Raw genomic sequence first — 27,533 nt, 5'->3', positions numbered from 1 at the left:
GATTCACGTGTGGCAGGATGTTACTCACGTCGGGTAGTGGCGTGGGAGGGAGAGGGGGAGAAAGCAGGCGTGCTGCACCTCACGGGCTGTAGAGGCTGTCGTTGTTCGCTGGCGCGGTGAAGCCTTCGGCGTTGGTGACGAGCTAATAAAGTTAGCTAAACACTTCACTAGCTAGCGAGGAGACCCCGCCTAGCACCCCACGAGCTATACTTTGCTAACCGCGGCGACGGATAATCTTCATTGCCGGTGTAGGTGTAGGTGTAGACGCTCGTCCATCACACGGCCACTCCGACGGTCATTCTTCCTCGACACGGACCCTGAACTTAACGCTAAACTTGCGATTGGCTGACATCCTACCGTCTCGCTTCCTCAATCACAGGTGTCCTTCCTGGGTTCCGCCAGCAGCTTAATGACGTCACGCCCCCGGTTTTAGTCCAATATACGGGGAGTAGCCTTGTTAGCAGTTTAGCTAGCTAGCACTTATCGCTCTCCCATGTCCCAAATATCTAACCGTCCTGCCGCCACATTACTTACGGTCTGCTCGTCCCGGGTCTCCGTCCTAACTCACGACACGCACGTCCATGTACGGTTAGCTAAACACGGTTAAACCTACACGTCCCTGCACAGTGGATGACTGCTGAGCTGCGTCTTTATGGCCATCGATCACCAGCTGGTCGCTAATGAGCTCACAGCGAAGAGAGCGAAGAGATTTAGACAAAATCCACACCTCAAACAAATGCAAAACTAATTGGAGTAGCCAAAAAATAATAGCATTTTGAGAGACCCAAGACTCTACTGAACGCATGAGTGTAGTTTTTATGTCTCTATGTGTTTTAAAACTGTTCAAACAGCCGTTTACAGAAAGTGTACCGGCTGTGTTTTTTTTTTAAATGTCGGCAGGTTTGTATGGAAGCTTATGGGGCTCGGGGCAGACTTTGTCTCACAATCGGGCTCCTCACGCAAAAAATAACTAACTCTGAGATTCCAAACTTATACGAGTCCAACCAGCACAAGCACGGCTAATGTTTTCTTTTTAAATGAAGACTGAAAAGTGAATATTGTGGCCGTAAAGATAAAAGTGCCTCATTTTTTTTACCTGGTTCTGAGCCGGCGCTCACTCTAAATCCCGGGACAATCTGGAAAATTCCACTCTAAATTCGAAAGAAACCCCAAAACTAATTAAACATAATTAGTGATTATGAAAAAACTATAATAGATATCAACAAGCTGTTTTTTTAAATAAAATTGTGTCAACATTTTAAAGTTTAAATGGTGTCTCTAGCTGAAAGATTGGAAAAGCTGAAAAAGTTGAAGAAGTTTTGAGAGGATTTGAAAATTTAATCCATTGGAAACCATGTTAAAAAGTTTGATGGTTTTAATTTAATTATAAGAGCTAAAAAGCTGAAAAGTCACAGCACACCTCTCCTGAAGGAGCTGAACATTTTAATATTTGAATGGTCTTAATAGCTGAAAGTGTGAAGGAGTTGAAAGGTGCGACGGAAGAAATAGAAGAATAATAAGATTTTAAAAAATGGAATAAGTTGAATAAAGATTAGAAGAACAATACTTGGAATGCTTGAAGCATTCCAACTAATTATCAGCATCCACACAAGTTGAAATTAAACAATTGGTCTTTATTACAGCAAAGAACCCAAACATTACAGACAAGAATAATGATGAAGTATGAATATCAGTTTTCTACCTGCTCCATTCACCACTTTGGGGCCATTACTTCAGATGTATTGAGGGCAGATTATTGGCATCTCAAAAGGATTTGGGCCTTAGTTTTTCCCTTAAGTTTTTTCTCTGCATGCTATAGAGACGGCCTTCCAGTTGGCCTAGCTGCTAAACTGTACTGACTGTCCTCTCTGGTTCAAACACAAATCTGCCAAAAGAAACAGAAAATTGGATGTGTTTTGTAATCAGACCCTTTTTTGAAACAATATCTGTCAAATTATTGAAGGAGTACAATCTGACTTTTTTAAATCTTCAACAAAACTAAAGTTCTGACATTGTATCCATCATCTGGACCTTTACTGTTCACCCAATAGAGCCTTTTAGAGTTCTCATGATCGCCTATTTACAATAACATACTAAACGGTACATCAGGCTACTCTTGTTCCAACCGAGTGGAACCTCTGACATTGTATTTACAATAAAGTGTTGTTTTTTTAATTGTTTTTCTTTTCTTAATCTGCTTGAGCACAACAGAAACACATGTGATATTTGGTAAGACCGCAAAGCCTCATCAAGAAGTCGTGAAGCCTTGTGAGCCACGGTCCAAACATTGATCGTCCATCAGAACGCATTCAACAAAGCCCTGGTTTGCGATCTAAGATACTGTTAAAATGCTTGAATTGACAAGGAAATTCAAATGATCAGGCACAATAAATGTTAGTTTTCTTCCGTTTCACATTCCTGCATGTTCATTCACTCACTAAGCCTGTTTTGCATCACTGAGTCTGTGTGTATTCAGGGATAATGGTGAGCAGGATGTGAATGATGAGGATAAACGGCTCATCCCGACTAAGACATTAAGAGGGATAGGAGACATTATCCTAAATACTCAAAATGCACTGATGTTCTACAGACCACGAACAGAGCGATGGCCTTTGGCACAAAAAAACCCCCACGGTAACATCACAGAGTTTCACTAAGTGAAAACAAGACAATACTGCTGAATTCCACCTAGATACTGAAAAACTACTTCTAATGCTTTAATGTACAGCTTCGATCAGGGGTTCTTGAACTTTTCCTCATGAACCCAAATTGAGCCGATGTAGCATTTTACCTCAGGAGCCTTTATGGGCTCCTTTGCTCACGCTAATACTCTCAAACACTCCAGAGGAAACAGACTTGAGGCCCATTTTGCGTCCCGACTAACAGTTCAAGAAGCGCTGGTGGTAAACACGGAATGAAGAATGACTTTTCCTACAAGCAATGCAAGTAAACGAACAATAAATACAAACAATGTGCTTTATCCATATAGACATATTTACACAAAGTCTTTGGCTTATGAATAAACATCAGCTATAAAAAAAATAATAAAAGTGTTGGCCACCAGTGCACAAAACGAGGCCTGGGGTCTGCTCACTTTCAATTCCATTCAAACCAAAAATGGAAAGGAACTTATATGTATTATTATTATTATTATTATTTAGTCTTTTCTAAAAATAAAGAAGCTGAACTCTTCATACCTCAAATCTTTTCCTTCTAGTGTTCGGAAATGACACATCCCATTTTTGAATTGGTGGAACTGAAAGTGCTTCGGGCCCAGCCCTGCAACAAACATGATTATGCTGATGTCACATGGTTGAACAAGTGTGGTTCACATGGTCTAAATTGTAAAAAGTGTTCCACTTTTTACATTCCACTTTTTACAATTTAGAGTAAAAAGAAGACCTAAAAACTTTTTTTCCCCCATTCAATCAAGAAATTATGCAAATCAACTCAGCATTGACTGCAAGAAACAAACAACGATACATAATCACACTTTTTTATAGTATACATTTTAGGGAAAATCCCACACAAGTTGTTTTTTTAAAGTTGCCACTTCAAAATATCGTAACCATTAAAAAGAAAGGGTTATACTTTGTATAAATGTCATGTTCTAGTTGTTTAAATCATTACATGGTGTGTGTTATCTGACAATCTACTGTATACAACGAATGAAAAGGGCTTCAAAGTGGCTATTCAATACTTAAACACATAATGTTGTGAACCAGGAAAATAACATGAAGATGATGCTGATGTGTGGAGTAGAAAAAGAAGCCTTCACAGAGTTTGGCCAGGCTGTAACATTAACTTGTTCGTATACAAAAGTACTTGCTGCAAATATTCAAACATCACCATGATGAGAAGCCCAACACCGTCTAGCGACTCCCAAATGATGAGCACGAGAGCCGGTAAGTGCAGGGCCACTTAACACTTGCAGTAATTCAAAAGCCATGGATGCAGTTGGCGTACGGGAGAGGGAGACACCTACAGGGCACACGGGGTACTGCAGCTGAAACAGCATGCGGCATCGGATCCATGGGAGCGGCGGCGCTGCGGCGGGAGGCTAAACATTTAGATGGGCCCGGGACATACAGGGGCCCGCTGGCATTTAAAAAGCTGTACAACAAGCATAAAGGACTCTGTTAAAAGTCTCAATGTTTCCCTTTGTTCGGATTCTTTACAACACGGTACGAGGAGCCGATGGGGACGCAAAATGAGTGCTACCGATTGGCGGGGGGGGGGGGGGTCGGGAGCGAGTGTAAGCAAAGGATCAAGCACGTGGGAAGTGAAAAGATCTTCTGCTCTTCTTCACCTCCTCCTCCTCCTCCTCCTTTTCTTCTCTCCTTTGTTTAGGAGGATTCGATGAACTCCAGTGACAGGTCGTAGCAGAATCGGTACTGTTCCTGTAGAAGAACATGGGCGGCAAAACGGACATTTAACATCTGGCTATCTAACATGACACGTTCATGTTTTTAGGTCAATCCCTCAAAGAGTCTGATATATTGTAAGACTTTGATAAATTGGGGTTCTTAACTCACCGGAGTATCCACCATGTTGGGTTTGCTGTTCCTCAAGGTCTTGACGGCGTGAAAGACGTCGACCACGCTCTGTCTCTTGGCCATCTCACACACGATGCTGCTGGCACAGAAGACTCCACTGCGCCCACCTCCATTCCTGTCGACACACAACACAGATATGTGACAAATGCACTATATCCAAATTCACATGTAGTTTTGCCACCTCTCAGTGTTTTTTATCGCGCTCGTTTTTGGCACACGGATAACAGATCATCCTACTTCTTCGTCACAGCTCGTGTATTATTAGACAAAGAGACGTTGGGTTGAAAGTGTCTCTCTGAGTGAGTTTCACAGGTCATTAAACACACTCTACATATGAATCACAAAATGGTGCAGAAATACCTAACATTCAAGTGGACACACGTGCTTGGGGGGCAGACTTGAAACACAACAACAGATCATCTTTTGCCTTTTGGTAGTAAAAAAAAAAAGTAAAAACATCAACAGAATTCTCTTTTCTAAATAAAAATAAACTAAGGGCTATTTAGTGTGAACTCACAGGCAATGCACGATGGTTCTTCCCTCGCCCTCCTCTCCCTCACGCTGCCACTGGTCCACCTGCAAGATCAGTTTGAGGAAGGAGCGCTTGGAGGCGGGGACTTCCCTGTGTCCCGCCCACCCCAGGTACTGAAACTGACGGACCATCAGGTAGCCTTCCTGTGGCTGAAAGATCAAAAGACGGCCACATTTGTTGGAATGGATGCGTGGAAAAGGAGCTCCGAGGAGTTGCCACACAAAGGATGTGTTGATCGACTAACCCTGGTGAGGTTGCAGACTCTGAAGAGTCGACTGACCACGTCGCAGTCCATCGAGCAGGACATACACTCCACCTGGACCGGACCATAGCGCAACATGCCCTCCTCCGGCCAGTACTGAGGGCAACCCTGATGGGGAAACATGTACAGCCTTTAGATACAGTGTGATTATTGTGCAGAAAAGAAACAGTAGTAGTGCAAATTCAATATCGTCAGTGGACGTCTTTTCCTGCATTTTGTTTGGTTTTTGCCTATTTAAGGCCTTGGTGAGCAAAGGACTACGTTCTGCCCTTGTAGACAGTCAAATTCTGTAGATATGTATTGACCTCACGCGATGGCTGAGGACAGACATTTTAAGCCAATATTAGCATTTTAATTCAAATTTGCAATAACTGCAAGAGAGGATTATCTTCTTCTGTATTATGAAGGTTTCTCTCTGGTCAGACTGGAGATTAATTTGATTTTTTTTTTTTTTTTAGCTGAACACAGTAAAAGCCTGAAAGAGTTTTTAATACACAGTTTTTAGTACACAACGTGTTAATCACTAAAACATTATATAAATGATACATTGATTTTTTTGTATTAGTGTATGTTTGCTCTGTGGATGGTCACTATGAGGCCCCTCTCCAGTTATTATAGCGTTATAATAAAATGGAAAAAATGTAATTCCTGCCTATAATTTAATGTAGGTGCTATTTTAGTTAATTTAGTTAATTATGTATAGAAATATATTACAGATATCAAACTGTTTACTCTATTATTGTTATGAATAATACTGAGAGAAAAACCGACACATATCTTACATCTTGAAATGTTTTAGTAACAGTAAGCAAACACAAATCACCTGAGCCAGGTCAATCTCATTCAGCATCACCAAACTGGTACACCCATAGTCGTAAACCAGACGCCAAAAGTCTTTGACGGTGTTGGGCAAAGGATGCTGGGTAACGATGAACGCAGCGGGCTGTCTGTAGCTCTGCAGGAAACAAACCACAGAAACCGCGTCAGCGCTTTCATACAAACGGTCGCGTCAGTCCTTGTTGAATATCTTTGTCATTATTCGTATCAGCTGAGTGGGAACACGTGTGGGGGGACGGCATGCAACACGGGGGTGGGGGGGGGGGGGGTGTTTGGTCACATGATCATGCAGTGGGCCTATGAGGCGTTAGGATGAGGAGCATGCGCTACGTAGACAAATACATTGTGTGTATCGTACATCTCTCAGGGTCAGTTTAAAATCAGTTTAAAATCAGTCCGATGGAAAAGTTGCCAGACGCAGAATGAAATGAATCAAAGGAACAAACTGACTGAAGTGAAAGTGCACCGAGCCCAACCTTTCCTCAATGATAATGTGCAGCCACGTGTGAGACATGGGAGTGAATTACTTTGGTGAACTTAGGGGTCAGGTCTAGGATTTAGGGTGCAAATGGCTTTGCTAAACATGAACCAGGTGGCAGAATGACACTGAAGCCATGACACAAATCCAGTGTTGGAGATTTGAAGTAAAATCCCATTACCTGGAACTCCTCTGAGAGCTTGGTTAGAGAAAGGCCAAACGTAAGTGACTTAATTTTAAGAATAAACTTGTTAAATTTGAAGGCTTTACAGAAGCTAGAGTTTTTTTGTGCTCCAACAAGCTTTGTTGGAGAGATGCCCAGTTTCTATCCACGCCATCCATATATAATAAACTTTGTGTTTCAACCACTATCCTACTGCATCTACTGCCCACCCCTCTTTCCCTCCACCCATTGTAGATTTTCTATTAAAACAGACGTTCTAATTGTCATTAAAATCCAATAACAATAAAGGTAGACAATGCCCTGATATTGCCCTTTCAACCTTAAATTTCAACCCACTTAATGACTTTGTTTTGCAAGTCATGCTACGTGGGCAACATGTTTTCAGCTGTTGTTAATGTAAACAATGTCCTGAAAGAACGAGGCTTTTTTCGAGATGGGTTGGTGGCCAGAGAAGAACCTGGATTTGTCTCTAGCCTTCTGCTGCTAAAACCACAAACACAGCATCACACAAACGGGGAGGGGAGTCTGTGTGTGTGTGAGCATGTGTATTTGCATGTACCAGTGTTCTGTATCGTCATTTGTGTGCAACATCTTCAACAGTGTGTATCAGTTTCAACAAGTATTTCATTGCAGTTTGGAACAACACATACAAAAATGTATTTTTTAAGTTGCATTAATTGAAATTGTGTTAAACCAACCTATGTGTATGAACGGCTATTTCCATTAAAAAACCGAACACACATTGTGTGAAATGTCCCTACCATGTGATGTGCTGAAAATGACAAAACCTCGATGTATGTGCATGTGAGTATGTTATAAACTTACATCCATCAGAGCAGCATTAATGTAGTTGCTGCTTTCTCCATCTATAGTAATAAGGAAGGGAAGGCATCTATCAGGAGGAAGGCCATCCATAAAGCGGTTCTTATCTTGGTTTCTAGGCAACAATGCGATGCTGCAGTCTTCAGGTTGAGGCTGAGGAGTCACCGAGTTTAACGTCTGAACAAAGGCAGAGAGAGAGATACACAATGTGGAAGTTAGTGCACAAGCGGAGTTTTCATAGTGCTTCTGAGTTTTGGAACAAGCTTTATCCTCTCAGCATTCTGTCTCCCTATATTCGCGTCTTTTGGACGCTGTGTGTCCGACATTTTCATAGCTTCCTTTTGGATGAGTCCATACAGTTGGGCGCCTGGTTGAAATGTTTTAAAAGGGACTGACTCATGCAGCACTACATCGGCGCTGCACAATTACCCTTTTAAGCAGCAGCGCACTTCCGCCATACTGGACCAATTCATAAAATTATCCTTATTAGTCAGTTGGACACAAAAACATGGGAAAAAATGTATTTTCTAGGTTAGACAAACTAATATTTATTTCTTTCCGATCACTTACAGACTATTGATATTGTGTACAAAATTCTGAACTGCTGGTGAGAGGATTATGCTGACCAGAGGTACTTCTATCGACATTTGGATATTGTCCAAAACCCTATTTAGATGAGGACTGTTGATGTAAGCTTGAAGACAGGGATAATATTTCGGTTTACCTGGAACTCATCCTTCAGATGGGACGAGTTGGTCTGCGAGTCGATGCGGATGAGCTCATAGAAAGCGGCTTTGAACTCGCAGACCGGGATGGCCGTTTCTCCACATAGACAAGCCTCTAGAATGGCATCGTGGATGAATATATACTGCTCCTGAAGACATAGAATCCAAGACATCAATCAATACACACAAATTCCCTTCTAGAATAAAGCCTTGGCAAACAATTAATCACACACACACACAACGTGTCACGAGGGGAACACGAGCACCCGTGGCGCCGAATGAAAGTGAGCATGCGGACACTCGGGGTGGGTGACGACTGAAGGGACATGGAGCCATGAATGAGGTGAGATGGTGACTCTCGAGTTTTGGGTGGTTTCACTCAGTGCTTGTTGTCTCCATAGAAACACATATTGTTTGCAGCTTCATGTACATGACAAAATATCAGAAGAGAAGTTGAGTTGAGGTTTTGTAAGGGGTTCACTGCTTCGATGTGTCTGATTGTTAATTTCTTGCGTTTACTGAGGGTCGTCAGCTTCCGGTGAAACATTATGGGATGGAGGTGCTTCATTGAGGGTGCCACAGGCACTGCTTTTTGTCACAGTGTAATTATTCCTCCTAGCATCCAATGGTGCCAAATTTAGAAATCCATGAAAAATGGGGCTTTAAATAGATAAAAAAAGGTCCTGATAATATTTGTATGGATTATTAAATATTTCATTATATCGTTTCGTACGATTGTGTTTTCTGGGTTCATGTAGTGACATGAATCGGTGGCAGATGTTGGCCTCTCACCCTGGAACATGCTGATGGCTAAGTCTTACACTTCTAAAATGTGGATGCAGATGGAGGATGGGTAATGCAGTCACCTCAGTCTGTACCATGTTGATCCTCCTAGAGCGGAGAGCCTTCACACAGTTGTAGATGTCGACCACACCTTCTCTCTCCGCCATGTCCAACATGATGTCAATTACTATGAAGCAGCCGGTCCGCCCTGCTCCAGCACTGCAGAGAAAAACAGACAGAGATACCATTGTAGAGGCAAACATTGCTCTTATTCATTACTATGGTATGAGTTTCAGATAAAAGGGTGTGTATTAATTGTGTGTGGTGGAGTATATAAAGAGCTATATGTATTTCTGTACCTGCAGTGGACCACAATGGGACCAGCAGATGGTGGATTTGAAATTTTGACCCTGCGGATGAAGGAAAGTAGTCCAGTGGCGTGATATGGAACTCCGTGATCGGGCCAGCCTGTGAAGTGGAACTGTTTGACTTCCCGCACCTCGTTGAAACCACGCTGAGTTAGAGACAAAAGACATCTTTAGATTACATTTAACGGAGCCAGTTATTACATATTCAGTGATTGAGTATGACTCAAACTGATCTTGAATTTCTTTAATGCACACAGAGGGATGAACACCTCCTTAACTAGACACATTCGGCATAGGTTAGGAACAAGCTTTTATATATTTTATACCAAAGTTAGCTCAAAATGAAAATAAAACAACTAATTTGACTCACCCTCTCCAGCGTAAACGTGCGCACGACATATTCAGCAAGAGGTTCGACCTCCACAAACGTCACTTTGAAGTCTCCATACACCTCAGCATCATCTGGCCAATACTTATAGCACTTAACCTGTTAAAAATAGCATTTTCAATTTCAATATAATGCTCTAACCATGTGCCAATGATGTGCCAACAAAACAGCAGCACAGCACTTTTTTTTACACTTGTATACTATGGATACAAAATATTTTGTATATGCTAGAGCTTCTTTAAAATGTTTGCTTTTATTCTGGCTATGCAATTGTCAAAAGGCCCTGAATAATCTTTGCAAGTCAAAATGTCAGAATAAGTTCAAATATGTTTCAAAACAATATTTTAAGTTTATTGCATAAAGAGAGGCCAAGAGAAACTTACCCTTCCCACCTCCACCAGATTGGTCACCATGACGATGCAGGCTGACTGTTCCTGCCACACCATCCTCCAGAAGTCATACACGGTCTCATGAACAGGACCTTTTGAGCAGATATAGCGACACATGGTCAGTCCTTGATATGGTTACTATGTGTGAAGTACACTTTCAAAAGTTATGACGAGTTGTCCTTGTGTCTTACCCTGAGTAGCGATGTAGTGACTTGGTCTCTGGTAGCCCTGAAAACACCATAACACAACCACTTAATATCCAAGTAATATCCCAAAAGTATATTAGTCAAAAAGTACAAAAAGTCAAACTTTGAAAAACAACATTATAAAAGTCCAGACTAACTTGGAAGCTTGCTCTCATCCATGGCGATTACGGAGACGTTTATACTTAAGTTTTTTCCATCTCTCACAATTTTCATTATCTTTTTGGATCAAAGAAATCTCCCGAAATCTACAGCCAAACTGCCAGGTGCTGTCAGGCTCTGAATACCACTGATTGGGATTGCCTGATGGCAACAACACTAAAAAGGGTACTAAGCAAAAGCAAATTTCCAGCACATAGCGGGATGTAAGACTAGTGGGAGGGCATGATGGTGTGAAATCTTTCATGCAGCACAGGACCCGGCAACTTAAAATGTGCGCACAACGTGACCCTACGCACGCAATGAGGAGTGCACGAACGGGTGTATATCGGTAAAGGTTAAGGGGCGCGGATGAAAGAATCTACAGTGATACTTACATCCCTGTACAGCCAAATCTATAGCCCCAAGCCACAGGCAGAAAGAACAAGTGAAAGAAAGAAAGAAAGCACAACAATTTCAGTGGGTGTCAATCAGAAAAGGAAAAGTTGCAGTGATATAATGGAAGTTTGAACAGGACATGCAGAAAGAAAAGAACAAACATGATCTAAAATTGCGAATTAGGCGGAATAGAAAGGACACTTTCTGATGCCATTTGACCTCCTTAAAGGGAAAAAGAAAACTCACATCTATACTATATGTTTGTTGATCTAATTTTGGAGCACAATCCAAATGATATGACAGCAACAACCATAGCTGTAGTGACAAAGATCAGCTGGATACACCAGTGAGTGCCCACTATTCATCCTAGTTCCAGTTTAATAGGAGTGGTGGCATGCATGTGATAGCTTTGATAGAAGGTAAATGATATTAAAGGAGAGCATGCTATAAGCATAAGTAGCATTTAAAAACAGTACAAATGTGAGAGACTAACATGCAGATGATGGTTGTAAAGGTGACATGGAGATGGAAAAACATAAATGTGTGGATTTTCGGTTTGGATGGAGTTATGTAGTGGTAGGGGGATGGAAAAAAATGGACCAAAAGTATAAAATACCTGTCTTTACAGTTTTTCTGGTTTTAAAAATAGACACTACATTAAGGTACAACTAAGGCTCTGTACGGGCTTTTAATTTTTAATTTTAATTTTCATACTTTACAGTCATCAGTATAACCAGTAGAAAGGTCTGTCTGTGCAATATATATATGCAGCTAGCAGCAGAAGTTGGTTAGTTTAGATTTGATTAGCTTGACCTAAAAAATAGGTGGATGACGCTAGTTTCGCTCCAACCGACGGCAACTAAATTGTTTACCAGCACATCCAAAGCTCACTAAGTTTATATTACTTATTAAATGTGGATTAACAATTTGTGGCTAGAAATGACAAGCTGTACTTTTACAAGTTACTACTTAATGGACAATTATCTTTGTATACATGTTGATGCTACTGTAAAAAATGTCCATCCGAACCCAAATGATGACTAAAATCTATGGTTTTATCCAACTCATATAGACTAAATTACCATTGGCTGCTTTAGAACACTATGATGAATTTAAAATGCACATGCATGGAGAGACGGGAGAAACACACATATGCGGTGGGTATGACGTGTTGTCGGGGTGGATGGATGCGTGAAATGGTGCGATGGATGACTAGTAGACGCAATAAAGGTATAGAGGCCTGACATACGAGCGAGGGAGTTTGGTTTCGTTGGTTTCGTTGGGAGCCAATAGTAGCATTCGATGCGTTTCCACTTACATCGATGTAGTTGGCGTTGATGTAGTCGGAGGAGGGGTCGTCTTCTATGGGCTGTAGAATAACCCTTGAATGGTCATCTACAGAGAGACAACAGGGTTGCAGAGATTCATCATAAACAAAGAGACACTGGAATAAAGAGGTAAGCACAAAGAAAGCTGGTATTTCTTTTGGGACACTTGGCTCTATTTATTTTGCTACACCCTGCTTTCCCCGTTAAGCCAACTGCATCTTCTGTTATGAACATATAGATCTAAAGCTCTCTTACATGCTATAATGTTCCCATAGCGGTTCTTGGTGCGGTTCTGCTCCTTCTTGGCCACGTCCCAGGAGGCCGACTGGCCCTCGAAGAAGCTCTGTATCACCAACAACACACAAAACAATACAAAAGGAAATTACACAAAGATATCACTCCTACCGGATGACTCTAATCTAAAAGAGGTACTCCAGGGCACATGTGTGGGGACATAACGCTTGGTAGATACATAAAAATTGGAACTAAAGGTTTGTAGCAATTTTACTGTTAAGTCGATAAGGATGAAAAAACTCTCAAAGAGTAGTAACAAAACCTTGGTAGTCATTTCATCATTTGAATGTATGTCAAGAGATCAAATGACGCTTCATTGACTTTTTTAATAAGCTTTCCTTTAAAAAATGTGAGCGCAATACACTTCAGATATCAGAAGGCATTGCACCGTCGAGTCCGCCCATGTAGAAACAGAAATATACCCATCTGGGTCATACACAAGGTCATGACAGTTCTTCTGAAAACACGATTAACAGGACTACTTCTACTGGCAGCTCATTTGCAGTTTGGCCACCTCCGACTCAGCCTGGCAACTAATACCACGGCTATTGCCCGCTAGTGCCACAGATGAAAGCACCGCTTATTATAATCTTACTTCATACTCCTCCTTAAAGCCGTAGCTGTCAGAGGTTTTCATGAGGTTGATGTGCTGCAGCAGGTCGGCCACCCTGATGGCGGGGTGCAGCTGTCCCGTCTGGTAGGGGGATTCGGTTCCCTCGCAGTGGTACCGCGGAACATCCAGGAGCCGGCTGTTCTCCGCCGCCGAGGCGCTGTGGTTCTCGTCTACGACGAGACGGGAGTTGGTTTAATTTGTGCTTTGGGTTCATTGCGAACACGTTACTATTTATCCATGGAAATGCAACAAAACAAAGACGTTTACATCCTTCCAAAAACTAGTACCTGCTGGTGGCTTTGAACTATTACTATTATAAATATACTGAACACAAACCAAACAGAGTCAGTTGTCTCGGTCTAAACTCACCTGTGATTGGAACTACATGTTAAAGCAGCAGAAAAAGAGAAGAGCAGAAGCTTCAGTGAGACGGCTGGATGGGCGGATTAGATAAGACTAAACATGATGTACTGCTTTACTTTGGTACCTTTGATAGATGTGAAGAACCCAAAAAGGGCAACATATTATGGTTGATGGAAAAAAAATGGATGACCACACCAATCAACAATGGAGACACTTGACTAAAACCCCATTAGCAACATGAGACACCAAGAAGGAGGACACGACTTAAAATGAGCTGTAAAGTTCACTGTCATTGTTCATCCAGTGACTTCTGCTTCAAACACACTGTATGTGTCACTGTGCCATTGAGTCTACGCCTTCAATATGAGCACATTTCACCACATAACACGTTTTGGCCTCTTTTGTATTAGAAACCAAACAATAGACGTAAACCACGGGCGAGCAATCATCTGCTATGTGGTGACGAAATGTTCCAATTAGTTAATCAACTTAGCATTTTTGCTCGCTTGTACGTTTAAAAAAAGCATTATAGAGGCAGCTAACGAAGGGGACAAATTGCCACCGAAAACGTCGGTGCGAGCGCGGCACGATGCGGGCTGACACTAGTGAGCACGGACTGACGGCTCGTATAATGGACTGGGTCGGGGTCGCAGATCAACCGAGTGATTTCATCTCCACCGCTGTTTATTAACTGACACGGTTTCTTTCATCCAGCTGATGCCTTTATCTGCTCCGAGGACATGTTGGCTCATCGCTGGTTGTTAAAGGTTCGCTAGGTCCTCGTCAGGGCAATTAACAGTAAACCCGAACCGACACCGCCTCTTAATTTGCTACTTCTCTCCACTCGTTGATGTGATGGGCAAAGACAGATCATAACTGCGGCCTTCAGTCTAAATCAAGGGCGGCGTATCGGTTAGTTAACAGTCGGGTGGCGTCGTGGCTCGAGGAGCCCTTAAGGGGTTTGTTAGAACTCTGCATGGTGCTGCGGTATCAGCACTAGACTAAACGAAGGACAAACACATTGGAGCTGGTGAGGAGATCCAACCTAGCAGAAAAAACGGAGCTTCCCCTCTTCAGCCAAGGGAATATCACAGATGGTAGATACTCGAGCAGACTTTGAGATCCACCGCATGGAAAAAGCTCTGCCAAACTGAGTTATTCACTGTCACTGCATGTCACAGATTTAATCTGCAGACCATCTTGCGTTGGCGATGAGACAAATTGTCCTCCTGTCCTCCTTTTAAGCATCGTGTTTCTGTTGTTTTAATGGGATGGGAAAGGCATGCCTTAAGACGACTCGAAACTGTGGAAATGAATGAGGCCTGTGAGGGGGAATGATGGTGGTTACTGGGAATATCGACAGCGCTCGGTGGGAAACAGAAACCGTGGCTTAGGTGGGAAGTGAAGGAACCTGAGGGACACACAGCACTGGCTGTTGGGAGTTTGTAGTACCAGCAATGTTTTACATAGAGTGTTGGCACCAAGTGGCATAAAAAAAAGGTAAGACGAACACGCCGCATGTAGCATGCAACCAAATCCAAACATCTATTTTGTATTTGGTTTGTGTTTTATTTCAGTTCACTGCCTAGATGTATGCAGCCATGTGTGTAACAGTAGAAGTATTTGTTAGCACTTCTAAAATGCGGATAGGAGACGTCATTGTGGTACTAAAACCCCCAACTGAAACAAACTTGACCAAGGTCATATCAAGTGACACGCGATGCAGGGTGTGATGGAACCTTTGACCTCGTCTGCGGACGTTACATGGGGGCCGACGTGGAGACGCACAAAGACGGGGGCTACGGGGCGTTCGGATGTGGATGGGTGATCACTAAAGGGAGCTTGGTGGTTAACGTGACAGATCTATGCCAGATTTCTCACCTAGCACGGCCGTAGGAACCAGAGGATCGTTGGGCGCTGTTAGAAGAAACACGGGAAGGAAATGTATGTAGTACTACAGAAACCATCCAATTACCAAACAGTATCTAGTAGCTGTATCTGCAATGTGAGGATTTTCTTTGCCTTATAACACTGAACTGAATAATTGGGGGTTTTGGACTGTTGGTCGGACATTAAGAGACATTTGAAGGTCGCTTTAGACTCTGTAAACTGGCACCTGAATAACTAACCAAAACATCAAAAAGGAAAGGTTCACCAATTACAATTATTATAGTTTCCAAATTGAAATTCTGGAGTGACAACTGAGCTTGAGCACTGTAAATTAGTTTGAATACAAATGTCTCATCAGCGTTAATAGAAGAGAGGAAAGGTGAAAATAAGTAAACTGAGTATTATTGAGGTTGTGTTCAGGCTACATTTTAAGGTTATTGATAACAATAAACATAGTCTCCTTCTTCGACCTACATCGGTTGTTGTAGTTGTGAGAGTCCATAAATGTCACGGCCATGGGATCTTCTCCATGCAGAGTGCTCTGGTCGGCGTAGCTGCGATCCATGGCGTTCACCATGTGAGTCATTTCCTGCCGCGTCGTTCCGATGGCGTCTTTACGTTTTTTAGCCAGTTTCCTGTCAGGAGCAGAGAGCGACACAATTAGGCATTTCATAAACACATAGACAGTCAACCGGCCTGCAGACCGCCGCCATTGTCGGGAATATTCTGTAAATGATTCAGTAGGGTATGATTTTGTATAAAGTAGGTGGTATCACGTCACTTTAGGCAATAAAAGCATAGCTGGGGGGCTGCAGGCTGCTGATTCAAGATGCAAAGTCTGTATCCAACAAGGACGAGAAGACAGGTGAGGAGAAGAGAATAAGAGAGGAGGAGAAGAGGAAAGAACAGGCAAGCGGGGGAGTGGAGAGGCTCGTTTGTAAATGGCAGCATGTAACAGGCTCAGCTACGGGAGCGGAGGGGAAGTAGCATCTGATGCAGACCAGGGGGAGCGGCCTACGGCCCACAAGCAGCAAGGTAAAAAGCTTCCATCAACCTCTGTACCGTAGAAGAGCCGTCAGATGAAAAACACACCGTTTATTCCATATCTATATTTCTATTGTCGGAAACTCCTCTTTTTTTTTTTTAGAAAGGGAGAAAAAAACAGATTTAAGTATTTGGTTTTCATCCAACAGCAAAGAGGAAAATCCCATTAAAACAAATGACTTTTGATCTGAAGAAGCTCAGGAAAAATCATTTACCAATCAAAGTACCAGAGTCTTAAGGTCACATCACAAATAGTCCAGAATTATTTGAGACAGCTACAAAATATTTCTAGAAATCTTCTATTATTCTTCACAAGCCTTCTTAAATTGTGGAATTAAATTAATTTTTTTCTTTGCAGACTACAAGAAATCAAGGCGAAGAAAGATAACAGTACAAAATCTAAATATCAAGTTATACATTTTTTAGGTGTAACTCTTAATTTGTGCAATACATAAAATCCCAGGAATGAGCATGCATGAACATTTTGTACCCAAAGCCATAGATGTACATCAGTTGGAGAACATCTATACAGGAAAGAGCAAACATGTAGTATAATTCCACCTACTTAACACAAGTTGCTGTATCACATGAAAAGAGTCTATCAGAGATGGAGACGATACTAGTAATAATTGTTGCAGAACCGATCCGATGAACAGCTCTGATTTCTTCCCCAGTCAACAGACAGAAAGCATGCTTTGTGTTATTGTTCATTTGACCTTTTTACCCCAAAATACAACAACGCCACCTCTAGTACCACACACACACACACACACACACACACACACACACACACACACACACACACACACACACACACACACACACACACACACACACACACACACACACACACACACACACACACACACACACACACACACACACACACACACACTGGTTTAGCTGCTCACCCGGTGTATCTGTTTGGAAGTGTATTGTCAAACAGACACATACAAAGCGAAGCATATATAAGCAACCACCATATGCTGTGTAATGGTACAGTACATGTATGTATACACACACACATATATATATACTGTATGTATACATAAACAAAGGGGAGATGTAGAAACAGAGAAAAGGCGTAGCTGTGACCAGAACTAAATCTCTATTTCAGTGAGCGTTATCTCAAAACGCAACGCGCTGCAGACCTTCATTTATTTGAGGATAGTAAGAGGAAATGCATACAGTCAAATCTCCTGATGAATGTACTTGAATGGATGAGCGTCTCGAATTTTCACTCCAACAATTTTTTCGCCCATTTCATCAAATTAGATCAACGAAAATAACACCACATTTAATTTAACATTAAATTGAACATCAAACGATAACATTTAAGTCAAAAGAATAAACTATTCAAACAACACGTTGTTTGCCTGGTGAACACAGGAGACTATTGATTTTGGTCACAGCCCGACGAGAGACAACAAGAAACGCAGTAGAGAAGTAAAGAGTATCCACGACACGAGAAAACCCACCAACAACTACCGAAATATGAGCCGTGTGCTCCACAGGGAGCTGGCTGAGGCACTGTGTGCAGCGGAGTACCCATGATGCCGATGACTGGATGGGCGGATGGATGAACACATGACTACATGCACACAAAGAGCTACAAGTCACAAGTGCAGCATTCTTTTTTCAAATAACACGCTTATGGCCTGTGTCGGCCCACTTTGGCCTGCTTTGTTCTGGTTTATGGCCCACTTTGGCCTTTATAATCCTGCTTCAGAGCAACTTTGGAGCATGTAGAGGACACCAGGGCCGAGGTCAGTTCAGTTGTCAGTTTAGTCCCTTTAAAGTTTAAATTTATGATTTAGCGTCATTATTATTATTATTATTACATTATCTCTTGCAAAACAACGACAAAAAGCCTTTAATAATTATAAAGCCGCATTTAAAGTACTTAAATATAGATGATAATAAGGAAGGACTTGACCTGACTGACATGAAAGTGAACGTACCCCCACCCTGGCAAGGCGTCAATGAGGATGGCTTGGGCTGGTTGGTCAGAGCTGAAAATGTGTTTTGTCTTGAAAAAAGTATACTGCATCTTTAAAAATAACAACAACTAGCCACTAATAATTCACCCAATAAGATAACAGCAGCTGGGTGAGCTGATTGTTGATTTGTTGTTTACTTACAGGTAATAAGAGTATGAATAGTAGGTCCTCCTGGGGTTGTGAGCCAATCAGAAAGCAAAGAATGAGACACAAAGGTCATGAATGTGCAAATTAGGACAATGTTGTCTTGTCCCAACCAGCAACAACAGAAACAGAATAAAACACCTTTTGATTGCTGGAACTTGAGGGTCATGCAAAGTTTTTTTTTATAATAACTAAGGGCCCACATGATTTATTTTTTATAAATACTCTAAGCTTAAGTTTAATACTGAGTAAATACTACTAAACAGGCCAAGATAATATAATTATACAAATAAGACTAAAATAACAAATACCTATTAATAATAGAACATATTCTTAGTCGTCTTTTGAATAAAATATTCAAACATTATTTTTTTAAGCAGAAAATTGCCATTTTTAGAAGTCCCTGAACGGAAGTTTCTTTTAGCCCAAATCAGCCAATAACAATTTCCTTACGCCTATAAAAGTAAATAATTTACACAAAGCTATGTTATCTGTAGCTCAACGCAGCTTGCTTCCTGTAAAGCAAGCATGATGTCATTTCAGAGTCATCATGTCCCACCATTTTAAAGATGCAGTATTGTCAAAAGTTGCAAAAGGTTTTATGAACGATGAAGATTGATCTCCCCAGAAACCTTCATGGCAAACTACTGACATAGCTGATAAATCCTGATAACATTAGACACATTTTGAAAATACACTGGAAGCAGTTTAGTTCACAAACCAGTCTACAACTTGTAGGTTATGATTTAAGGTCTCAACACAAATGATGTCACAGCTCATAAGAAAGCAGGGCAGAGACATGCAGAACTTTTTCTAAACCAGACTGCTGTCATCAGTTGATCGAAGTTCGGTTACTACTCCGTCGCGCCTGTTCTCACAAATTAAACTAAAAACGAAAATGTAAAAAAAGTATTAACCGAGAAACACAATTGAAAAAAATATTTGATTTCCTTCCGCGAGCCTCTACAGAATGGAATATTGCGTTTCCAAATAAAATCTAAATCTGTCAGTTTTTTGGGATGGTGGTGCAGTTATTTCAACAACTCTTAATAGAAAATATTAGCAGCTTTGGCAATAAATCAAATATTTTCACGGCCCCCACGACTGCTGGATCGGATGAATTCATTATGAGAATTGACATAAGCATACGACAGTCAGGGGCTGCAGGAGCAACGTTCTCTGGTGATGACTTAATCACTGACTTTAATGACAAATAGTTTTTCATTTGCTGAGCAAAATCCTAATTGGTTGCAATTAAGAAGCTGTTTTTTACTTGCTGGTTTTCCTTGATGCAAAACTTCAGCGAATCTCCTGAAAGACACAGTCGATGATTTGACCATCATTATTCATCTTAAATGTATTCTTAAATCTTAAGAAAAGATAGATCTAAAAGATACATGGTGGTCAATGAGCAAATTAAGCCATTTGTGTTCATACATTTCCAGATGTGGTATAATTCACTCAGCATGAATATATTTGTCTTGAATATGCAAATTGGGTTGCTAATTATTCTCTTTAGATGAGGCACTTTGGTTCCCTGAACACCCGCTTTTAATTGAAAGGTCACAGGGAGTACGGCGCGTTTAGTAATAGTTAATTATTACACGCATACACTTTTGTTCACGACTTGCATGCACGCACATGCACACGTACGCCCTGAATAGTAGAAAGACATAATTCAGACTCGTGTAACGTCACAGTTACTCAGGTTGGATGAAAAGAGAGCTGATTGCTTGCAAAGATAAAAAGGTCTAGACTTTGAGGAGGGGTGGGGGCCGCCTTTAAAGCATGAAGATGACTCTCCTTACAGCGTCGTGGACTCAACGTGATGATATTAGACAATTCGGATGAGTCTTTGTGAACGGAAATGGGACCATTGCATAGAGATAACAGGCATCACGAGGGAATGGCACAGAGGTATATACTTTATACACAATACGATAATATGATATATTAATACTTAAACGTATACGTATTTTTAAAATGTTTAAAATGTGTTGTGAAGTGCTGATAAATAAAGAATTATACAGTTCTGGTACATCTGCAATGCATTTTAGACATGGGAGTCATATCTCTGATGCTGCATTCAAACATTGCTTGTGTGTTTAACCACCACATGGTGGAGCCCTGCACCAAACCAACACATCCGAAACACAACCCCTATCCCTGATGGAAGCGGAGTGTGTGTGTGAGTGGAAGGGAATATCTATAAATGGATGTTTCCATGTTTGCAAAAACTGAAAACTGAAAATCAGAATCTGTTAGACCACTTTTCACCACACGAAAACTTGTTTCTCCTGAATTATTGTGTGTGTTGACCTAAAAGAATAAAGTGGACAGAACAACGAGTGCTCTTCACTGGATTATAATGTAATTTTTCGGCGGCACCTCTATCTCTTTTTCCTCGAGCAACTTTAAAAACCAACAACATCGCAGAATGGCATCTTCCTCTATGTCTCCTTTCACCTCACCACATTGTAGTCTGAATTAAGTCGGTGATGTGTTTAAGGAATCCAAGTACATTGGAACATTCTAATTTGAATCCTAACATCGTCTGCTTGAGGATCTCTTTGTGTTTCCCTTCCCTTCAACTCTCAGCGTGTCTCGAGTGGTTGTTGTTTCATCTAGTTTGATGCACTGAGCGGCCTCACATCTCTCCTGCGCTAAATCACACTGTGAGGCAGGAGATTCTAATTTTGGACGCACCATGTTTTCTATTCGATCTCAGCAAATCAAGCCATCAGCTATTTAGTCCCTTGAAAAAAGAACAAACTTCAGGAAGTGATCGAGCCGGTTCTGAAGGGAGATCAACAGTTCATGGTGGATGGATGGAAGATGGTTTTACTAATAGCAAATACTGGACCAACACACAACAATAGAATGGATTCAGTTGCACATTTGTATGTGTGTCCTTGCATTCGCATGTGTGTTGGTGTAGTACTACTGTTTGTTCACGTAGTATTTGCACTCCTTAAGATTCTCCACTGAAGCCTTCTTAAGCGGGCGTTGGCCGCCACTCACCTCTTCTTGACCAATAGGATGGCTACCAGCACCAGCAGAATGAAGACGAGGACCCCAGCGCTGATGCCAGCGATCTTCACCACCCGATCCGTCTGTTTCGCGGGGTCGGGAATGACTTCTGGCTCCTCCGTGGCCCCTGAAACATTTACAATGCCGAGAAAACGACGTCAACGCGCTGCAGCGAACACATCAGCTCACGCTACCTGAACCCCATTGATGATTTGGTAGCAGTAGGTAGGTACATGATCATACCACATACCACATCCACATTTAGTAGACATTGTTGTGTCGAGAAAATATAAACAGTACTATTTAATTTAATCAAACGCGTGTCCATCTCAGACCGTATCTTCTGAGATGTCACTTAGTTTACTGCTGAAGGGTTTTTGAGCTGGGGGTTGTTTTGTGTCATCGTTCTGTTATGATGGCGGTTGGATACGTGCGGTTTCTTTCTAAGCTACATCCCCCCCCCCCTTCAATACTAATCTACTGTAAGACAGTGAATTTCTGTTACAAAGTTCTTGCCTGTTCAACAAATGACAGATTCTTTCCACTCTTTGAAGTACTTACACAACCCCCCGTGGCACCAAAGGCTGGAGAAGTATTCCAATCAACAGCCAGAGGAATTATGTTTGTCTTCTGTCAAGATGTCCTTACAATGCGCTGACATCAGGAAAGGGGTGAGAGCTATGAGGCGCTATTTAAACATTCCTATGCTAAAGATCAGGTAAATATCAAGCATCTAAATATTCCCTGTAAAGCAAAGTCGTACAACTGCAAAGACAAATACCATGGCAACTGGCACAAAGTATTCAAATATACCCTAACGCTCTGTTTAAGGAACTTCTTTGCTCTACGGGCCTTATTAACAATACATTCTCCCTCACCAGTATTCATACAGTTCATATCTGCACAATTTAGAGAATGAGTTCTACGGGAGGCATCCAATGGGGTTTAAAGCATTTATACTTTTTGCAAGGAAAGAGAAAATAGATCTTTACCGACCGAGTGCACCACTATCGGCCGCAGCCACAAATGCACATTTATAATGCGCCATCATTTAGCATCTCACCATGCTGAGGCTAAAATGGTGTCCGGATGGGGATGAAAGATTGAGAGTCATTGGATCGCCAAAGTCCTCCCGGAGGGGCCATGAATGTCAGTACAAGGTTTATGTGGATACATCTAGTACATGAGGAGTGATTGCAAAGCGGAAGTCAAAATGTGGACCTGCTGGGTTGACTAGATTAAAACCAAAGTATTTGGAACTCCTCATTTGGGAGGAATGGATAACTGGATAACTTGAGGTATTTGAGATATTCCCGTTCGAGCAACTGACCGACATGCAAGTCGTGATGCCAACACAGCTAAAAAAAATCATCCATTTAAAATGAGTAAGCCATTCTGCATTTTCTTGTGTAATGTGAAGTTAAAGTGCAGTAAACACACAGCAGCGCTTTTTGTTCATACATTTCCAGATGTGGTATAACAAATGTATACAAATATACAAAAATAAAGAAATGTTCACTTAAATGTGTGTGTCTTGGACCGATGTCGTTCAGCTCATCCTTAGCGTCACACTCTCGTCGGGAAACACCTTTGAAATTCAATTTGTCTGTGGCTTTCCAACGTTTGTGCCCCGATGTCATTGTATATTACATCGTTTCTGTTCCTGATGACTTCAGAGAACGGTCTTAACCCCGGATTTTGTCTGCTTGGAATATTATTCACAAATGATGGTTTGATGCAGAGTGCATGCTCTGGCGGAGATTTAACCATGTTGATCATGCACAGAAAGTCAACAGCGAGAGAGCCATCGTCTGTTTTGGTGCCCCTCAGCTTAGAGATCTGATCCCATAACGCCAGAGTAGTTTGTCCTGCAGCGTAAGGACATTATCGTGCATTACGATAATCCGAATAATCCAACACAAAGACATATGCGCATAACTCAATATAATGCAATACATCTATCAAACAATAATCTACTTCCAATGCTGAACATCAACAAGAGGAGCATAATCTCTCTCCCGCAGTATTTTTGACCCCAACATATTCATTTGTAATATAAAATGTATTTGCAGTGGAAATCCTTGAAAGGTTCAGTCCTGAGTCATTATGTAACGATATTGAACTAAACCATGGAACTTAGGTTGAAAGATGAAGCATCAGCCTCACAGTTTTTCTTCTGAACAGAGGAAATTGGCATATTTGTTATTTTTATTTGACTTCAGTTCTTTCCAACTCCCTTAATTTATACAGCCCAAATCAGTCATTTAAAAAAAGGTCAAAAAAATGGAAATGATGTTGGATGGTATCAGATGCTTTTAAATTGTTTTTGACTAATCAAAGGAATAAGATATCAGGCTTTTGGCTACACAAGCTATTATTAGTATGCACTTATATGCTTATCACCATCATTGTTGGTCTTGGGACTTTACATGGGATTTATTGATAATGCCTCTTCGTGAGGTTGGGAAATACTTTTTGTGAATCAAAGACACAACATTTGCAATGTGCACAACGTTTCATGGACACAAAAGAAATAGTATTTCCATGTTTGTTTTTAAAGGAATTGTTCCTAGCAAAAAATTTGTATTTTTGTAACTGTTATATTGTTTTGCAACAATATAACAGTTACAAGCATTATCATTTGGATGTACGCTACAGCAGCACTAATCCATCAATGCCGAATGTATAGTACATTGGTACTGACCGACTAATACATGGAGCAATATTAGAACGATTGAATATTAATGTTAGTTATGAAAAAAACACAAACTGGTTTGGATCAGGGTGTGTTTATGGGTAAAAGGCATCATAACAAGACTTAACAAAAAAGAAAAAAGATCTTTAAAAGGCTCTGGGTCCCAGGACCTAACCTCATAATGTCGGCGGTAGCTTTTAATGTCTGTAAAAAATTATCCAGGTCAGTACCCTAACATCCACAACTCAGCCACATAGTTACAAAAACACACACACACACACACACACACACACACACACACACACACACACACACACACAAAAAAAAAAACCCTGAGGCAGCGTTGACAACACACAATGCCCCAGATGACCTAATAGGGCCACCATCGCTTAATCCTCCCTCCCGCATGCACGGCTGAGTGCACACACGCAGAAGGATGCAGAGAGAAAGGAGGGGACGCTCCTCTGACCTCTCTGTCCATTAGAGCGTCTTTCTGCCGAGACACGTTCAGCTTCACGAAGACCCCTCACGGCCGGTGTCATCTCCAGCAGCCGCTGGCTGAGCGACCGGTTCCCGGTAAACGCAACCACCGGCAAACCGTGTAAAGGACCACTCTGGGAACACGGTAACGCCCGGCGTGTCCTCTCGTTTCAGAGCCGAAACACGACACCTCAGATGCTCCGCAGAGAGCCGAGCCCTCCTTCGATCCGCCCCACGGGATTATTCTTTTCAAACTTTTTAAAACGTTGTTTTTTCCCCCCATTGTATAAGAACAAGGACATTGCATGGAACAATGCTACACTGCACACCATTCATCCTGCAAGCTACTTTACAGCGTCGGCCCCTTAATGGGTCTTTATAAAAGATACAGCAATCAATCAGCCATGATGATTCATTCTTTAATTACGGCTGATTGCGCAGCAAAATTATGTTACTTTTACTGCGCTTTTGGGCTCCTTTAACAATGCAAAGTCAAAACAATGACCCTCGGTTGAGTACAGAAAGTAATTACAACCCCCCTCCTCCTCTTTTTTTACCACAGTAACACCCATAATGCAATAGGACGACAGTCACTTGCAAGCACAACATCCAAGTATCGTGATGACTTCTGTATTATGACATGCTCTTTATTTAGCTCTTTTTTTAACGGCTTCTTATCTCTCGCATATCATCTTAAAATGTCAACGCAATAGAATGCAGAGATAGATTCAAATCAAACGCTTATATTGACTATAATGATAATGAGTCTCCTGTTAGTTCATACATTATTGCCGTCTGATCATGACTGGTGACGGTAGAGCTAAAAGGAATGGTCAATTAAATGTTGAGTCGATTGAGAGAAAATCAACTTCTCGTATCAATCATTTTCCGAGCAGAGAAACCAAACAGCAGCTCCTTCACAATCGATGGGCTGTTTCTTTTTTTGATTGAACCTCTTTTTGTTTTCACCTCTGTGTGCTTTGTAGTTCTGCGTTACTTAATGAAACAAAAACTTAAATGACCTCACTGTTCTATGAAGCTCGACATCACCAGGATTGTCAATTTCATTGAAAACATGATAATGTATTTTTCTGTTTATCCCACATCTCACTTTGGTCCATCAGCTGCATTTCCACAAATCTTTCCTCAAAACAGCTAGAGTGCATTTGTGTATGTTTGTGTGTGTGCGTGCGTGTTTGTGTGGGTGTGTGTGGTTGCAAAGGGATTTAAGCAGACTGATAATCTATCAGCATATGGCTGCTGGTAAAAACATGACATTTAGACTGCGTGCTCATGCTAAAATGTGCACACAAATACTTAACATTAACATGTTTACTCTCTGCGGAACATTATCTTGTGTTAATTCATATTGTCCCATCTAATACTCATAAAACTAGAAATACAATCAGTACATCAGTCATATTAAAAAGATTGCATTATGAACAATCATTAATGGAAAACAACATATCTGTACAACATAAGATGAGCATAGTTTAATGCCAATAATATCCAAAAATATATTCTGTGATTTTCTGGAGAGCCAAATACTGAAACATGTGTAGCATTTTCTTTTTTTACCATTAAGTGTAAAGGGACAGTTCTTACCTTTAGTTGCAAGCCTCAGACACTGCGTCTTTGTTTCCTAAAGAAAAACAAAGGGAAACACCTTAATACACACAACACACTACAGCGTGAACTAAGACAATGTAACTCTGTGTGTTAACTACTGTGCATATTCATATGCAAAAATCAGTGGGGGCTTTTCAGTTGTCAGTAGTTATTTTGTGTTTTGACGTACTCTCAGAAGTCATCGCTGCTTGCAGGTCAAAGCTGTGATGTGGTTGAAGTGTCTCTTTGAACAGTGTAGATACAGTATATTTATTCACAGCAGCAAGCAGGGGAGCATCACGGGTTCCGTGTGTGTTTAGTGCTTCTTCCAACATGTTTACGTACCCTCTCCGTGCTGCTGACAGCCTGGAGGTAGATGTTGTAGTTCTTTCTCGGGGCCAGAGGAGGATTCCAGAAACCCTGGAGATTAATAGAAATTGAGATGACTTCATGAGAGACCAGACAAAGATTGATTATTTTGTTTGTCTCTTTGTTTCATGATTTGTTATTATCTCAGGCTTTTTAGATTTCTTGCGATCAGTTAAATGAGCAGATTAATGCGAAAAATGCAGAAATTCTGGCACATAATGTGGTGAAAAAAAAGAAGACAAAAAACTGTGAGTGTATTTCACATCCCTATTCTTCAGCATTTTAAGTTTAATGCATTTCCATTTGATTTTGCGTTCACCTGACATTTGTGCTGCACTACGCACATAATCTGTTGCTCAGATGAAAAAAGGCTTGCCTGATACGTCTTGTTGTCTCCAACAGTGAAGGGGAGCGGCTCGGGCAGGCTGCTGGGGGACAGCTGGGCGGCATAATAATATGGAGACCCACCGCTGGACGCACTGTGGTAGGAAACTGGCACCTGAGAAAGAAGATATATTTAAGATAAAATAATCTGACTATGAATCAACATACAAGGTCTACTTTATACGAGTCGGGCTCTAAATGTCCAATGGTCTACGGAGCCAAATGGT

The 27,533-nt window shown here is 41.3% G+C and overlaps 1 protein-coding gene across 25 annotated transcripts in view; it reads right to left on the bottom strand.

Moving 5' to 3' along the window:
- Window positions 1-1,613: 1,613 nt before the first annotated feature.
- ptprk (protein tyrosine phosphatase receptor type K) overlaps window positions 1,614-27,533 on the bottom strand; it is an 84,025-nt gene continuing 58,105 nt past the window's right edge. For 3 of the 25 annotated variants that reach the window (XM_037448844.2, XM_037448851.2, XM_037448865.2), the window contains 25 exons: window positions 27,299-27,421; window positions 26,899-26,973; window positions 26,551-26,587; window positions 21,762-21,897; window positions 18,738-18,767; window positions 16,027-16,187; window positions 15,544-15,579; window positions 13,669-13,680; window positions 13,282-13,469; window positions 12,648-12,747; window positions 12,314-12,459; window positions 11,064-11,081; window positions 10,516-10,552; window positions 10,319-10,416; window positions 9,918-10,034; window positions 9,539-9,693; window positions 9,263-9,398; window positions 8,396-8,545; window positions 7,675-7,848; window positions 6,847-6,864; window positions 6,174-6,305; window positions 5,333-5,458; window positions 5,074-5,237; window positions 4,536-4,671; window positions 1,614-4,400 (listed from right to left, as the gene is read on the bottom strand). In XM_037448844.2, the coding sequence (XP_037304741.2) occupies window positions 4,347-4,400; window positions 4,536-4,671; window positions 5,074-5,237; window positions 5,333-5,458; window positions 6,174-6,305; window positions 6,847-6,864; window positions 7,675-7,848; window positions 8,396-8,545; window positions 9,263-9,398; window positions 9,539-9,693; window positions 9,918-10,034; window positions 10,319-10,416; window positions 10,516-10,552; window positions 11,064-11,081; window positions 12,314-12,459; window positions 12,648-12,747; window positions 13,282-13,469; window positions 13,669-13,680; window positions 15,544-15,579; window positions 16,027-16,187; window positions 18,738-18,767; window positions 21,762-21,897; window positions 26,551-26,587; window positions 26,899-26,973; window positions 27,299-27,421 (2,559 nt within the window). In that variant the 3' untranslated portion in view covers window positions 1,614-4,346. The remainder of the gene's footprint in view (window positions 4,401-4,535; window positions 4,672-5,073; window positions 5,238-5,332; window positions 5,459-6,173; window positions 6,306-6,846; window positions 6,865-7,674; window positions 7,849-8,395; window positions 8,546-9,262; window positions 9,399-9,538; window positions 9,694-9,917; window positions 10,035-10,318; window positions 10,417-10,515; window positions 10,553-11,063; window positions 11,082-12,313; window positions 12,460-12,647; window positions 12,748-13,281; window positions 13,470-13,668; window positions 13,681-15,543; window positions 15,580-16,026; window positions 16,188-18,737; window positions 18,768-21,761; window positions 21,898-26,550; window positions 26,588-26,898; window positions 26,974-27,298; window positions 27,422-27,533) is intronic. The other 22 variants (XM_037448847.2, XM_037448854.2, XM_037448845.2 and 19 more) reach the window with 22 other exon arrangements.

The sequence above is a fragment of the Pungitius pungitius genome, chromosome 20 (assembly GCF_949316345.1).
Source record: "Pungitius pungitius chromosome 20, fPunPun2.1, whole genome shotgun sequence".
NCBI classification, from domain to species: Eukaryota; Metazoa; Chordata; class Actinopteri; order Perciformes; family Gasterosteidae; genus Pungitius; species Pungitius pungitius.
Note: the sequence above shows the minus strand (reverse complement) of the source record. Positions and strands in the feature narration are given on the sequence as shown.